The sequence below is a fragment of the Peromyscus eremicus genome, chromosome 1, assembly GCF_949786415.1.
Source record: "Peromyscus eremicus chromosome 1, PerEre_H2_v1, whole genome shotgun sequence".
In the NCBI taxonomy this organism is placed as follows: Eukaryota; Metazoa; Chordata; class Mammalia; order Rodentia; family Cricetidae; genus Peromyscus; species Peromyscus eremicus.
In genome coordinates, this window is record NC_081416.1 from 75,773,469 (window position 1) to 75,787,350 (window position 13,882).

Consider the following 13,882-nt stretch of genomic DNA (forward strand, 5'->3'; position numbering starts at 1 on the left):
CACGATGCCCAGATTAATACCACACAGATGAATTTATAGTTGGCAACAAGGAAATATAACTGCAGTGGAGGACTCAACTTCATCTGAATTTAGGGACCAGTTCTGAGCATGTTAGTCATATCAGCCACATCATGGGTATCTTGATGTAATACAGTATGAAAACCTATACCTCCTAGAATGTACTCTAACCAAATTCACATCAAACCTTTACATTTACGTCTAATTTATAGGAATATATCAGGGTTTGTACCAAATGACACCAGGACTGAACGATCAGGCAAATCTGGTGAGCAGACCACTGTATAGGCAGTATCTTTAACAACTCAGCTTTATAAGGAAAACAAGAAAAAACAACCGAACAATCTGTTCCAGATTGGAAGAGACTTACAGAACATCGCCAGACACAATGTGATGCTCTTGACTATAGTTCTTGGTTTAAATGAACTGCTTAACACATTTCAGGCAGAACTGGAGAAACTGGAGCATTTGCCCTGGATGTTAGATTAACTTTATTGATATAGAAAGTTGTCAATTATTAACAATGTCAAAAAATAAAAGCAGTATACAAAACAGTACATACAACATGGCCATATTTTAGTGAACAGACATATACACATGCACACACACACACACACAAAAGCAGAAAAAATTTGGAGCTTCATCTTTCTGGTGATCCATTTCCTAAACTTCTATAGTTGATAATACTGCTTTAAAAATAACAGGTGTTGGGGCTGGAGAGATGGTTCAGTCAATAAATTACTTGTCATACAACCATGAGCACCGAGTTCAGAGTCCTAGCACCCACCTAAAGATCCCAGGACAGACATCTGACTCCACAGCTGAGGAAGTGGGGACAGGCAAGTCCCTGGAGCTCACTGGCCAGAAAGCCCAGGCAAGTCAGTGAGCTCCAGTTTCACGGAGTCCCTGTCTCAAAGAGGAAGCCGGACGCAGGTCTCTGTGGGTGTGAGGCCAGTCTGGCCTACGCAGCAAGGCCAGGCCAAGCAGAGCAACAAAGTAAGACCCTGTCTCAAATAAAAAAAAATATAAAAACAAGAAATAATGTGGAAAGTGACCGAGGAAGACACTGATGCTAAGCTCTGGCCACCACACTTATGCACACATGTGTACATATCCACACAAACTCGCACACCCCCATACACACATAACACATTTACATACATAAATAGATGGCTATTTGTAATTTAAAAATTTAAGGATCTCGGGCCAGCAAAATGGCTCAGCACATAAAGATGAATGTCATCAAGCCTGACAACCTGAGTCTGGTCCTGAGGGCACACATGTTGACTGGAGAGAACTGAATCCTACATGCAGTGTGGCACACACATACCCACATACAAGACTGAATACAATTTAATAAAACACACACACACACACACACACACACACACACACACACACACACCTCTATTCCACAGGCAAGTGACATTCTAAGAGAAAATACTGGCAATATTTAAACCTAACCCTTGAAAGCCAGAAAAATTTGAAAGTTTTTGTTTGTTTGTTTGTTTCTTTGTGTAGCTCTGGCTGTCCTGAAACTCACTCTGTAGACCACGCTGGCCTCCAACTCGCAGAGATCCTCCTGTCTCTGCCTCCCAAGTGCTAGGATTAAAGGTACACACTACCATCCCCCAGCTTCCCTATGTAACTCTTAAAAAAAAAAAAAAAAAGACAGTGTTTCTTTGCGTAGCTCTGGCTATCCTGTCCTCAAATTCAGAGATCCACTATGCCCAACTCCTATGTAACTGTTATGGGCCTTGAGTTTACAATCCTACTGCCTTTTCCTCCTGACTATTGGGATTGCAGGCATGTGCCACCATGGTCCCAAGCATGGTAGGTATACAGCATCATTGATGCTTAAGAGAAAAGCCAATTTTTTCATATTAACACATGCTTTAGAGGATATGTAATAATGCTCTTATATAATATGACTTAATTCTCCTAGGAACTAAACTAAAATAGTCAAGGATCTCCCATTAAGGAACAAGAAGACAAGAAACTGGGGAGAAAATTGAGTAACTATGTAAAGCAATCACAGAAGGAGACTCTGAAAAGGCGAGTGTGTATGAGAAAGATACTCAACCTCATTAGTAATGAGAAGCTTGTGGAGGTCAATGAGATCACTCCACACCTATCAGCATGGTAAAATTACAAAGATGGAGGATGGTGAGGATTACAGAGAATTACTGGAATGAGGTTTTTTATACACTTTTATCAGGAGGATAAAGCAATGTAAGCATCTGAGAAAATGAATTCTGGCTTGCATGTGTCCAATGGCCTAGTAATTCTCCAGCTATAGAATTTTTTTTTTTTTTTTTGGTTTTTTGAGACAGGGTTTCTCTGTGTAGCTTTGTGCCTTTCCTGGAACTCACTTGGTAGCCCAGGCTGGCCTCGAACTCACAGAGATCCGCCTGCCTCTGCCTCCCGAGTGCTGGGATTAAAGGCGTGCGCCACCACTGCCCGGCTCAGCTATAGAATTTGAACAGGACCAGAAGGGGACACATTCAGGATGCCCAAGGTGGCACTGTTTGTGGAGGCAGGAAGGAAAAAGCAAGCACCAAACTCGAGAATGTATGAATTCGGTGAGCCAACAGCATGGATTCCTGCACAGCAGTCCATACAGTGTGACTAGATCCTGCGAGAAGTGGTGAGTGAAAAATGGCAAGATCCGCAGCTAAGCGACATTTATGTAAACATACATACACCCAAAGCATGCACACAGAAATGCTTTAGTTTTTCGAGGGAAGATATATAATCCAAGCATATGTATGAATACATTAGGATTGGACAGGGATAGGAGTGAGGGAAAATGGACAAGGGATTGGGAATGAAAGAGCAAAGATTTGCTAGACCAGTGATGCTCTGGCATGCCCTGAGGACCACATGGAGCTGGGGGATGGGTGGGAAGAAGCTGCTGGAGCATGGAAAGGAAGTGCCACACTCAACTGAACACACTGGCTTTGAATGCATCCCTAATGTTTCTTTGTATCCATGTAGGTTAACCAAGGGTACAGGATGTACCAACAGGCAGACAGCAAAATCCCTCCTGACACAGTGGGTGTGGGATGACATTAGCTCTATTTCAATTACAGAGCAGAGCTAGGCACACACACCTGTAACCCCAGCACTCAAGAGGCCGAAGCAGGAGGATCCTGAGATCAAGGCCAACCTGGGCCACACAGCTAGACCCTGTCTTAGAATGTAAGATAAGGGACTGAAGAGATGGCTCAGCGGTTAAGAGCACTGACTGCTCTTTCAGAGATCATGAGTTCAATTCCCAGCACCCACCCACATGGCAGCTAGCAACTGTCTGTAACTACAAGATCTGACATCCTCACACAGACATGCATACAGGCAGAACACCAATGTACATAAAATAAAAATAAGTAAATTTTTTTAAAAAGTAAGATAAAGTAACTGAGCAGGACAAAAAAGTAAGATAAAGTAGTTGAGCAGGACTGTACTTCCAAGATCTAGGTCAGGGCCAGCCAGGTGCCTCCGAGGGGAAAGGAGGCAGAACCTGACAACCTGAATTTGCTCTCCCCCTCCCCAGGTCCCACAAGGTAGAAGAGAATTCGTTCTCCAAAGCTGCCCTTTGGTCTCCACACATTAGATGAGGCACATGCAACTCCCCAAAGAATATATTTTTAAAAAGATCTAATTCAGTATTGTTCAAACTGCTACATGGTAACTCTTTAATGGGTCATAAAATAAGTATAACAGGTCTCAAACATTAGAGAGATAGGGAAGGGGGTGAGTGAAGGAAGCGATATATTAAGGGACATTTTTTTTTTTAATTTTTATTTTTTTAAAGGATTTATTTATTTATTATGTACACAGTGTTCTGTCTGCACATATCCCTGCAGGCCAGAAGAGGGCATCAGATCTCATTACAGATGGTTGTGAGCCACCATGTGGTTGCTGGGAATTGAACTCAGGACCTTTGGAAGAGTAAGCAGTGCTCTTAACCTCTGAGCCATCTCTCCAGCGCCCAAGGGACATTTTATTAACAGCACCTCTTCACAAAATGCTTTGAACTTATACAAGTACAAAATCATTTTTTCCCCCTATGGGCTACAGATAAAAAGTTGGAAAAATACGTATACTGTCCAAAAGAATTCTCTACTTTTGGATTTCAAGAATCAATAAGCAGGCCAGTGAGGTGGCTCGGTGGGCAAAGCAGCTTGCCACCCAGCCTGAAGGCCTGAGTTCAATCCCCGGGACCTACATGGCAGGAAGAAAGCATCTGGCATATATCATTGACTGGTTATTGCTGGAGGTAAAGGAGGAAGAAGGGAGAAGTCCTCTGACCTTCACATACATGCTATGGTGTACCCACACCCACAATAAATAAATAAAAAGTTAAAAGCAATAAGCATTCCTGAAAGAAAAGTAGTTCAGTCTCCACTTTTTAATTTACAACAGGCATTCAAGACACACAACTTACAATCTACTACTGTATTATTACAAAAACCCTGAGCAATACAAAAGGTTGATTGAAACTTACTACATTGTATTTATTTTTCTTTCTTATCTTTTGGAACATGAGAACAGAATGCTAGAGGCAGGAACTGACAGGCTCAAGGTTACCAGGTATGGCAGAGATGGCCTGGATCCTGAGGGGACCCTAGAAATAGAGCAGGTGGAGAGGGCCTGGAATCCCCAGCCCTGTTTATGGAGTGTGGCTCCACTTCTATGACACTTCATTTGGGGAAAGAATTTCAGAATTGAAAAAAATTAAAAATAAAAAAGCCCTGAAGGGTTGGAAGGCACGGGGTGGGGTAGGGGGATGTGCTGCCTCCTAGGGCAGGACCAGATCACGGAGGTTATTACATTCCAACTTAAACTGAGATGTGGTGGGAGCAGGCTGGTGAAATGGTTCAGTGGCCAAACCTGATGACCATTCATTCTCATTCCCAGAATGCACATGGTGAAAAAGAGAAAACTGGCAGAGAGCTGTCCTGTGACTGACCTCCACACGCGCGCCAACACACACACAGAAATCAAAGTTTTAAATGATATAAATTGATATCCCCCTCCCCCACTAGCCTAGAGAGCTACTTAAGACCTCAGAGCAAAGGAGAGGCTGAGCTGGGGTTGCGTTCAGTGACGTCACTCGGGTGGTAGGGTATGCTAGGGACAGCTGCAGGCACAGAGCAGGTATTTCTGACGACGACAGTCCTGACACCAGGTGAAGCGTCAGGGAGGCTTCGGAGGACTGCACCCCCAAATCCTAAGAGCCTGGGGTTATGACCAGTCTGAGGCAGGCTCTCTAGGCCATCTCTCTCTTCCTTCTGTTGTAACAGCTAACTACTGGATAGCTCTCTCAAGAATGCGAGTTGGGGAGGGACTCTCACCTGTAATGCCTGCTGACAGTCTTCAATCAGGCCCTGGACCAGGTAGTACCGGGCTTCACCCAGCAGCTCCCCGAGTTCTCTGGTACTCTCAGGCAGTGGGACCGACCCATCTCGTAGGTAGTTGAGGATTGTACCAAAGTGGCGGCCACTCCGGTCAATCAGCACCCAACCTGGTGGGGTGGGAAAAGGCAAAAGGAAGGATAGTTTGGTGGGAGACTGATGTTAACACGTTTTTAGAAAATGAATTCCAAAGCCAAAAGAAAACCTAAATACTTATCTGTTTCAAACCTCTGCCACATCCAAGAACTCTTTCAAACATCTCCAGTGAGTCATACACACACCTGCCACAGAATAACTCCCTCCCAACTCTGCTGGACAGACAGAAGGCTCTCACCATGGGCAAATCTTTTGTTGTTACAACAGAAGGAAGAGAGAGATGGCCTAGAGAGCCTGCCTCAGACTGGTCATAACCCCAGGCTCTTAGGATTTGGGGGTGCAGTCCTCCGAAGCCTCCCTGACGCTTCACCTGGTGTCAGGACTGTCGTCGTCGTCGTCGTCAGAAATACCTGCTCTTGTTTTGTTTTTTGAGACAGGGTTTCTCTGTGAAGTCTTGGCTGTCCTGGACTCACTCTGTAGACCAGGATGTTCTCAAACTCACAGAGATCCGCCTGCCTCTGCATCTCCAGTGCTGGGATTAAAGGCTTGCGCCACCACAGACCAGTGCCCGTTGAGAAAGTTGTATTTAAGGCAGGACCTCACTATGCAGCCCAGACTGCGTGGGAGCATTATAGGCACGCGCCACCAAGCCCGGCTTACCATGGGAAAATTCTCACCGAATTACTATACCAATAAACTTAACCCCTTCTATTAATTTTAACCAATTCATTTAAATGAAAATGTCCACCTCAACCCTGCAGTTCACCACAATAATAAAATAATGGCAACATTATTCAAAGAACTTACTCTGTGATTACATGTGATTTTCTTGATTACTGGTCATTCCCACTCAATGCCCTATCCGATCGTCCCCCACTGGGGGGGATGGGGTGGGGTGGTTAACTCCATAAGACTCATCAGATCCCTTTACCAAACCTTCTCTAGCACTAATTGGCGCTTCACAAAACTTATCAAATAACTGATTTCTTCATCTTCAGTATTTGAAAGCTGAACTTCACCTCCTAAGCATTTGCCTTCATAATCTTTGTTAACCCCTTCTCTTTAAGGTTACATTATATAGCATGTGGGTCCCAAATTTAAAGGCAACATTCCGAGAAGGTTAAGGTTCACCTGCCAAGGAAATCTGCACCCTTCACTCAGGACCCTGGTAAACCCAAAGCAGCCTTCTCCTTCTACAATCTGCATTTACAGATGATTCCTAGAGAGTGCAGGGGCATGTGTTAGAGACAGACACACAAGATCTTTCAGTTCTCCAGGCTGCCTGTTGGCGGTTCTACCGCAGAGAGGCAAACAAAAGGCTGGGCAGTAGGAAGGGGTGGTAAAGGTTGTCTGGGGGTGCTGCTTGCAGCAGGGCTGCGTCCTAGGCTTTCTCAACTAAGGGGAGAAGAGACTCGCAATGGAGCATTTGGCAGAGATTACTGCTGGAAGTAAAGGACCGGGGAAGGAGGGAGACTTTGAATAAGGAAAAGATAAGATGGGACGTGGGGAGCCGGGACCGAACCGGGGGCTGGAGGGCAGCACGTGTACCAGCGACACGCATACCTCCGGCGTCTGTGAGCACCTCCACGCGGCCGCTGAACATGGCCTTGAGCATGGTGTCCTGCCCAGTGAGGGTGCGCAGCGTGGTGTAGTGCAGCGAGCCGCCCACGTTCAGCTTCACATACTTGCTGTTCGGGGTCAGGGGCTTCAGACTGTACGAGGGGGAGCCAGGCTCCACACCCGAGGGCTTAGGGGACTCCAGGCATCCGGCCGCAGCCGGCGCCGGGCCAGAGGCCTCGGCCGACATGCCAGGGAGCGGGCGCAGGTGGCAGCCGCAGGCTCTCTCCGCGTCCCGGAGCGGCTCTCAGAGACCCCGCGACTCCAGCGCCGGCGCCGGACGGCTCGGAGCACACGCCCACTCGCCGCCGCTACTCCTCGACGTCCACCCTCCGCCCCATCGCGCTCTCTCCACCCGGAAGCCGGCGCGGGCAGCTGCGCAGGCGCGGCCAGGCCGGGGGCCGGGTCCCGGGGGCGGGGCCAAGGGCTGGAGCAAGCGCAGTCTGCGGGTGCCGTGGCGGTCTGGAGTGCGGGCGTGGGGAGAGTGGTTCTAGGGGACTCGGGAGCCTAGCTGGCAAAGCACCCGGTCGCTTTGCTCCTTGTGCGTGTGGGCAGAGAAGACCGCAGCCCGTGATGGTCTCAGCTCGCGGAGCGCTTCATTCGCGTGGAAGGAAACAGGCTCAGAGGACTGGGCGTTGGGCATGGTTTTCCCTACCCCAGCGCAGTGCACTTGAATGAAGAACCGTCAACAGAAACCAGAGAAAGTTCTCCAAGGAGGCCGTAAGGCTCCCAGGGGAAGTGGAACTAGGACGCCCAGGTTGGAAGGCCTAACGGAGGAGGTGTTGGTGAAGTGTCTAATGGAGACAGTTGCAGGCAGGGAGAAGGGTAGATAGAAACCTGAGCCATATGTAACTGTCATTTCAGACCTGGAGGCTGAGGCAGGAAGATGGTGAGTTCCAGGCCAGCCTGGGCTACTTAGTCTAGTCATACCTGCCTCAAAACAAAAGGAGAACCATTAGGCAGGAACATGGAGATTGGAAACATATGGCTGGACAGGCTAGTGAAGATCTTAGAATCCTAGCTGTCATGAGACCTACCGTTGAATCCCAAAAGAGAAGAAAGTAGAGCGCACTGTGGACAAGAGAAGGTTTTTGTTTAAGCTGGCACCTCAGCGGTTTAACAGCCTGCCCTCATGTCTGGAAGCGGGTTTTGCTGGATGAAAAACCAAAGTCAGCGTTCTAGTTTCCACCCTGTCACTAACCGGAAGACCTGGGCAAAGCCTCCTCTCTCTTGTCTCACCACGGACAGGGAGAAGTGTGGGAAGCAGAGCGGACCTGTTAGAGGGTATTAGAGAGAAGGGTAACGAAGGGGCTTCGTGTCCTGACAAAAGGGGGTCCCCCTCAAGTGTGGTAATGAAAAAAGAAAAAGCAGTTCCTGACAGCCGGCAGCTGGCTTGCATCCTCCTTCCTGAAGCCTTGGTGTTGCCGCGAACCAGCCTGGCACCAAGAGGGAGCCTGTGGTCTTGTCTGGTTCAGCACAATTTCACAAAACACCAATTTCAGACAAAGTCACACTCCGGTGGATAAAAAGACTTTTCCATAATCACGTCTGAACACAAAACACAAAAGTGACCGAACGCAACCATCTCCTACAATGTTTCTACTGACTACTGGGGTCTTTGTTCTCACAGAGAAGCAGTAGTTCTCAACCTGTGGGTCTTGACCCCCTTGGGGTTAAATGACCCTTTCACAGGGGTCACCTAAGACCATTAGAAAACATATTTACATTATGATTCATAACAGCAAAATTACAGTTATGAAGTAGCAACTATTTAATTTTATGTTTGTAACTCCAGTTCCAAGGGATCCATCACACTCTTCTGCTGCCCACTGTGGTGCACAGACATTTATGGAGGCAAAAACCCCCATACACATAAATTAGTTAATTAGAAAAGTATTCCCTTGCTGGGCAGTGGTGGTGCACACCTTTGATCCTAGCACTTGAGGCAGAGCCAGGCAGAGCTCTATGAGTTCGAGGCCAGCCTGGTCTACAGAGTGAGTTCCAGGACAGCCAGGGCTGCATAGAGAAAACCTGCTTCACAAAACAAAACAAAAAAACTACTTCCTGCCAGTATACAATCTATCATAAGTCCTTCCTTTCTTGAAACCTACTATGAGGCCAAATAACAAGCCCCAAATCCTATAAGAAGTTCTCCTGAACATGTGCTTGGCCGAGATAGGAGTCCCCATGGTGCTCTCTTTATTTTCTTTTTTGTTTTGAAACCTCTTGCTACTTATCCCGAAACACTGTGGTTTGATCTTAATGGCCTTTGTTTACAGAGCATTGCCAGAAACAGAGGTCCACAGAGGTTCACCAGAAGCCCTCACTACCCGGGATGGGGACCCTCAGTTTTAGTCATAGTGGATACTGCTGAAACCTTTTGTGTTTCTCTTTGGGGGCACCATTCTTCTCACGACTAGGAGGTAAGTTCTTGCTGAATTGGATTTTGACATTTTGTCAGGATCCATAAACAAAATGTATGTTTCATTTTTTGCTTTTGTCTCTTGGAATAAGGTCTCCCTGAGCCTTTGGTTTTTATCAGACTTTGCTCTTTCCTTGGTGAGACTATCTTCTGGCCTTCTATGCCAGTTCCTAATGGCTGTCTTCTTGCTGTTCTCATGTAAGGCATCCAAGGTGTGCCTAAAAGCATCGTAAGTGCTTTATCTCTGGTGACTGAACTCTACTTGTCCCTCCAAGAAATTGAAGGCTGTTCAGCCGTGGCGGTGCATGTCTGCAATCCCAGGTACTTGGGAGACTGAGACAGGGGGATGTAGCTGGCTTTCTTGGACTGCCAGCCCCCAAATCATGACATGGAGACTTATTATTAGTTATGAATGCTTGGCCTTAGCTTAGGCTTGTTTCCAGCTAGCTTTTTATTTTTAACTTAAAATAACCCATTTCTATTCATCTATGTGCTGCCTCAAGGCTCATTTACCTCATCTACATACTGTCCATCCTGCTTTTCTGCTTCCTCCATCCGTATCTATCTGTCTGGCCACCGGCTGGCTCACCACCCTTTTCTCTCTGCCTGCCAGTCCCTCCTATCCCTCCTCTGCCTAGCTATTGGCCAATCAGGTGCCTTAGGCAGGAAAAGTGAAACAGCAACCTATCTTTACATAGTTAAACAAATGCAGCATAAACAAAAGTAACACATCTTTACATAGTTAAACAATTATTCTGCAACACAAACAAATGCAACACACTTTACATAGTTAAACAAGTATTTTCTTCCACAATGGGGGGGGGGGTGTTTCTTAAATTCAAGGCCTGCCTGGGCTATACATAACGAACTCAAGGCCAACCTGGTCAAGTTTGTCTCAAAAATAAAAACGAAATTAAGAATGCAGGTGTCTCTCAGTGTAACAACACTTGTTTAGAATATTCAAGGCCTTAAATTCAATCCCTAGTACTGCAAACCGTTGGGCACACTGCCTGGGTAGGAACAGACAACTAGGTAATATCTCAGAAAAACACCCCCCCCCCCGAGGTGCGGATGGGGGGGTGGCGGGACAGGAAGTGCCTAGTGCTCTATTGCTATGAAGAGACTATGACCAAGGCAGCAAGCTTACAGAAGAAAGCATTTAATTGGGGATGTGCTTACAGTTTCAGAGGTTTTGTCCATTATCATCATGGTGGGGACCAGGTAGCAGGCACATGAGCAGGATTGTGCTGGAGAGGTAGCTGAGAGTTCTACATTCTGATTCGCTGGCAGCAGGCAGAGAGAGACACCTCAAAAGCCCATTCCCAGTGACACACCTCCTCTAACAAGGCCACACTCCTAATCCTTTCCAAACAGTTCATCAACTGAGAACTAGGCATGCAAATATATGAGCTTATGGGGACCATTTTTATTCAAACCACCATATATAGTGTGTGTTTATGATGGTGATGTGTATACACACACACACACACACACACACACACACATATATATAATTTTATAATTTTATGTGTGTTTTGTCTGCATGTCTGTATATGCACCACATGCATGCAGTGCCTTAGGAGGCCAGAAGAGGGCATCAGATCCCCTAGACCTGGAGTTACAGATGCCGTGTAGATTCTGGGACTTGAACCTGAGTCCTCTGGAAGAGCAGTCAGTGCCATCTCTCCACCCCCACCCCCCCTTTTTTTTCAGGCACATCTCTCCATCAACCAAGGGTTAGTGAGTCCCACAACCACCTCCACAGGCTGTACAACTGAGAATATATTCTTCTTGTTTTGTTTTGTTTTTTTGGCTTTTTTGTTGTTGTTGTTGTTTTTGAGACAGGGTTTCCCTATGTAGCCTTGGCTGTCCTAGAACTTGCTGTGTAGACCAGGCTGGCCTCAAACTCACAGAGATCCACCTGCCTCTGCCTCCCGAGTGCTGGGATTACAGGCATGCGCCACCACTGCTAGGCAAGAATATATTTAGGGCAGTTTTTTTGTTGTTGTTGTTGTTTGTTTGGTTTGGTTTGGTTTGGATAGCTTTGCTCAGGCTACTATTTCAAACCTTAAGGAATTCCTAGTTTTGACTGTGTCTCTGCATACCCATTTATTTCATTTCACCTATTCAGAATCTTTTTTTTTTTTTTTTTTTTTTTTGTGGCCATGATGAATGATTCTGAGTCTTTAGCAGGTCGTGGAAATGCAAGGTTGGACACCATCTTTATGGGTCCTCATCTCACACGACAGTGGGCGAAGACCTGCTCCTTCATGCTGTTGTTTCTTCTTTTTCTTTCTTTGTACTGAAGTCTCCTATGTGCTAGGCAAGTGCTCTGTCTTTGGACTAAATTCACAGTCCCGCTCTATACTTTTCATTTTGACATAGGCCCTCACTGAATTGCTCAGGTTGTTCTTGAACTCACTCTAGGCAGACCGTGAACTTTTGATCCTCCTGCCTCATCCTCCCAAGAAGCTAGGATTTCAGGCCTCTGTATCAGTCTCAGTGTTCCTACACATTTCTCACGATTGTATTACCTTGTGTCCTAACCTCTCCCACTGCAGATTTTCACCAGGGACAATTTGGAATTCCAGTGGCCACTCGGGGGAACTTTTGATAAGAACAAGATAATTTGTTTGAGAAACACCCCAAACCAAAAAGGGAAGGGATGTAAGGAGATTGTCTAAATTGTCAAAAGCAGAGATACTTTGTTTAACACGGTTAACTTTTCATTTGAACATTAACGAATGCTGGCTTCTTTTGTGTTTGCATTTTGGTTTTTGAGACAGGGCTTTGTGTAACCCAGGCTGGCTTTGAACTCAGCGTGTGGCACACACTAGCCTTGGTTTCCTGATGTCCGCTTCTCCTTGGCAAGTGCTGGGGTCGTAGGCCTGCGGCACTGTGCCTGGCATAACAGTGCCTTTTTTAGTCTGGGTCTTCATTAAATGCAAAGTTCTGAGTTACTGTTTGGTTTGGTTTTGTGGTGCTGGGGATAGAATCCTGGGTCTTGCACATGCTAAGCAGTTGCACCACTGAGCTACCCACAGGGAGAAGAGACTTGCTTAGCATGTGCAAGTCTGTAGGGTATAGCCCCAGCATCACAAAAATAAATAAATGTCATCATGATATTATTATATATTGTAATAATAATGCAGTGTCCCTTAGTGTATTAAAATTTGGGGGGGGTTGTTGTTGTTTTTGGAGTTTTGTTGTTGTTGTTGTTGTTGTTTTGACATTCAAATTGGCTTCCTGTCCTTGAAGAAGGAAGATGGTTTAGCCTTTGAGGGTGATGACCTCACCTTTCCTGAAGTGTCCACTTCTCATTCTTGCTTCCCTCTTCTCTCATCATCCTCTTTTTGAAAGCTTTCAAAATAAACTCATGAAAAAAGTGTTCAATTGTATATGAATATTCTAGAGAAATCTAGTCCAATTAAACAGTCAAAAATGTCTAAAAGAAATAAAACGTTATTAAATGTAGATGTGTCCTTTGTGGGTCCTGTACTAGCTTTTGTTATTCTAGTTACAAGATAAGAAAGGTCTTAACTTGTGGAGGTTAAAAAAAAAAGAAATAGAGGGTTGGGGATTTAGCTCAGTGGTAGAGCGCTTGCCTAGCAAGCACCAGGCCCTGGGTTCAGTCCTCAGTTCTGGAAAAAAAAAAAAAATAGTTCTTGGCATTATCTAGTTCTTTTAATTTAATTTTATTTTTTTGAAGCCAGCTGGCCTTGAACTTGAAGCAATTCTCTGTCTTTGTTTTCCATGTCCTGGGATTGCAGATGTGTACCACTATGCCTGGCAATAGATTTTTTTTCAATTTAAATCACATATAAAAATAATGTCAGTACAGTTGGGCGGTGGTGGCGTACACCTTTAATCCCAGCACTCAGGGGGCAGAGCCAGGCAGATCTCTGTGAATTTGAGGCCAGCCTGGTCTACAGAGCGAGATTCAGAACAGGCACCAAAACTACACAGAGAAACCCTGTCTTGAAAAAACAAAAACAAAAATAATAATAAAATAAAATAAAAAATAGTGTCAGTACAATATATTTATTTATAAATATCAAAATTAATTTTCTATCCTTTAAACCTTCTCAATTTTTGTATTTATCTTATTTGTTAAGTAAACAAACTATCAGTGTATCCCTCAGAGTTTACCTGTTAGAGACTTAATCCCCAAGGCAACAGAGTTGAGAGGTGACACTGTGTGTGTGTGTGTGTGTGTGTGTGTGTGTGTGAGAGAGAGAGAGAGAGAGAGAGAGAGAGAGAGAGAGAGAGAGGTGGGATGAGTCATACTCTGTAGTACTGGCTGGTGGCATCA

At 45.5% G+C, this 13,882-nt stretch overlaps 1 protein-coding gene across 1 annotated transcript in view; it reads right to left on the reverse strand.

Moving 5' to 3' along the window:
• Positions 1-7,505, reverse strand: part of Kctd13 (potassium channel tetramerization domain containing 13) — a 17,567-nt gene extending 10,062 nt beyond the window's left edge. Inside the window, exons 1-2 of the mRNA XM_059266633.1 lie at positions 7,095-7,505; positions 5,376-5,545 (exon numbers count right to left, since the gene is read on the reverse strand). Coding sequence (XP_059122616.1) covers positions 5,376-5,545; positions 7,095-7,338 — 414 coding nt within the window. The 5' untranslated portion in view covers positions 7,339-7,505. The remainder of the gene's footprint in view (positions 1-5,375; positions 5,546-7,094) is intronic.
• Positions 7,506-13,882: the final 6,377 nt, after the last annotated feature.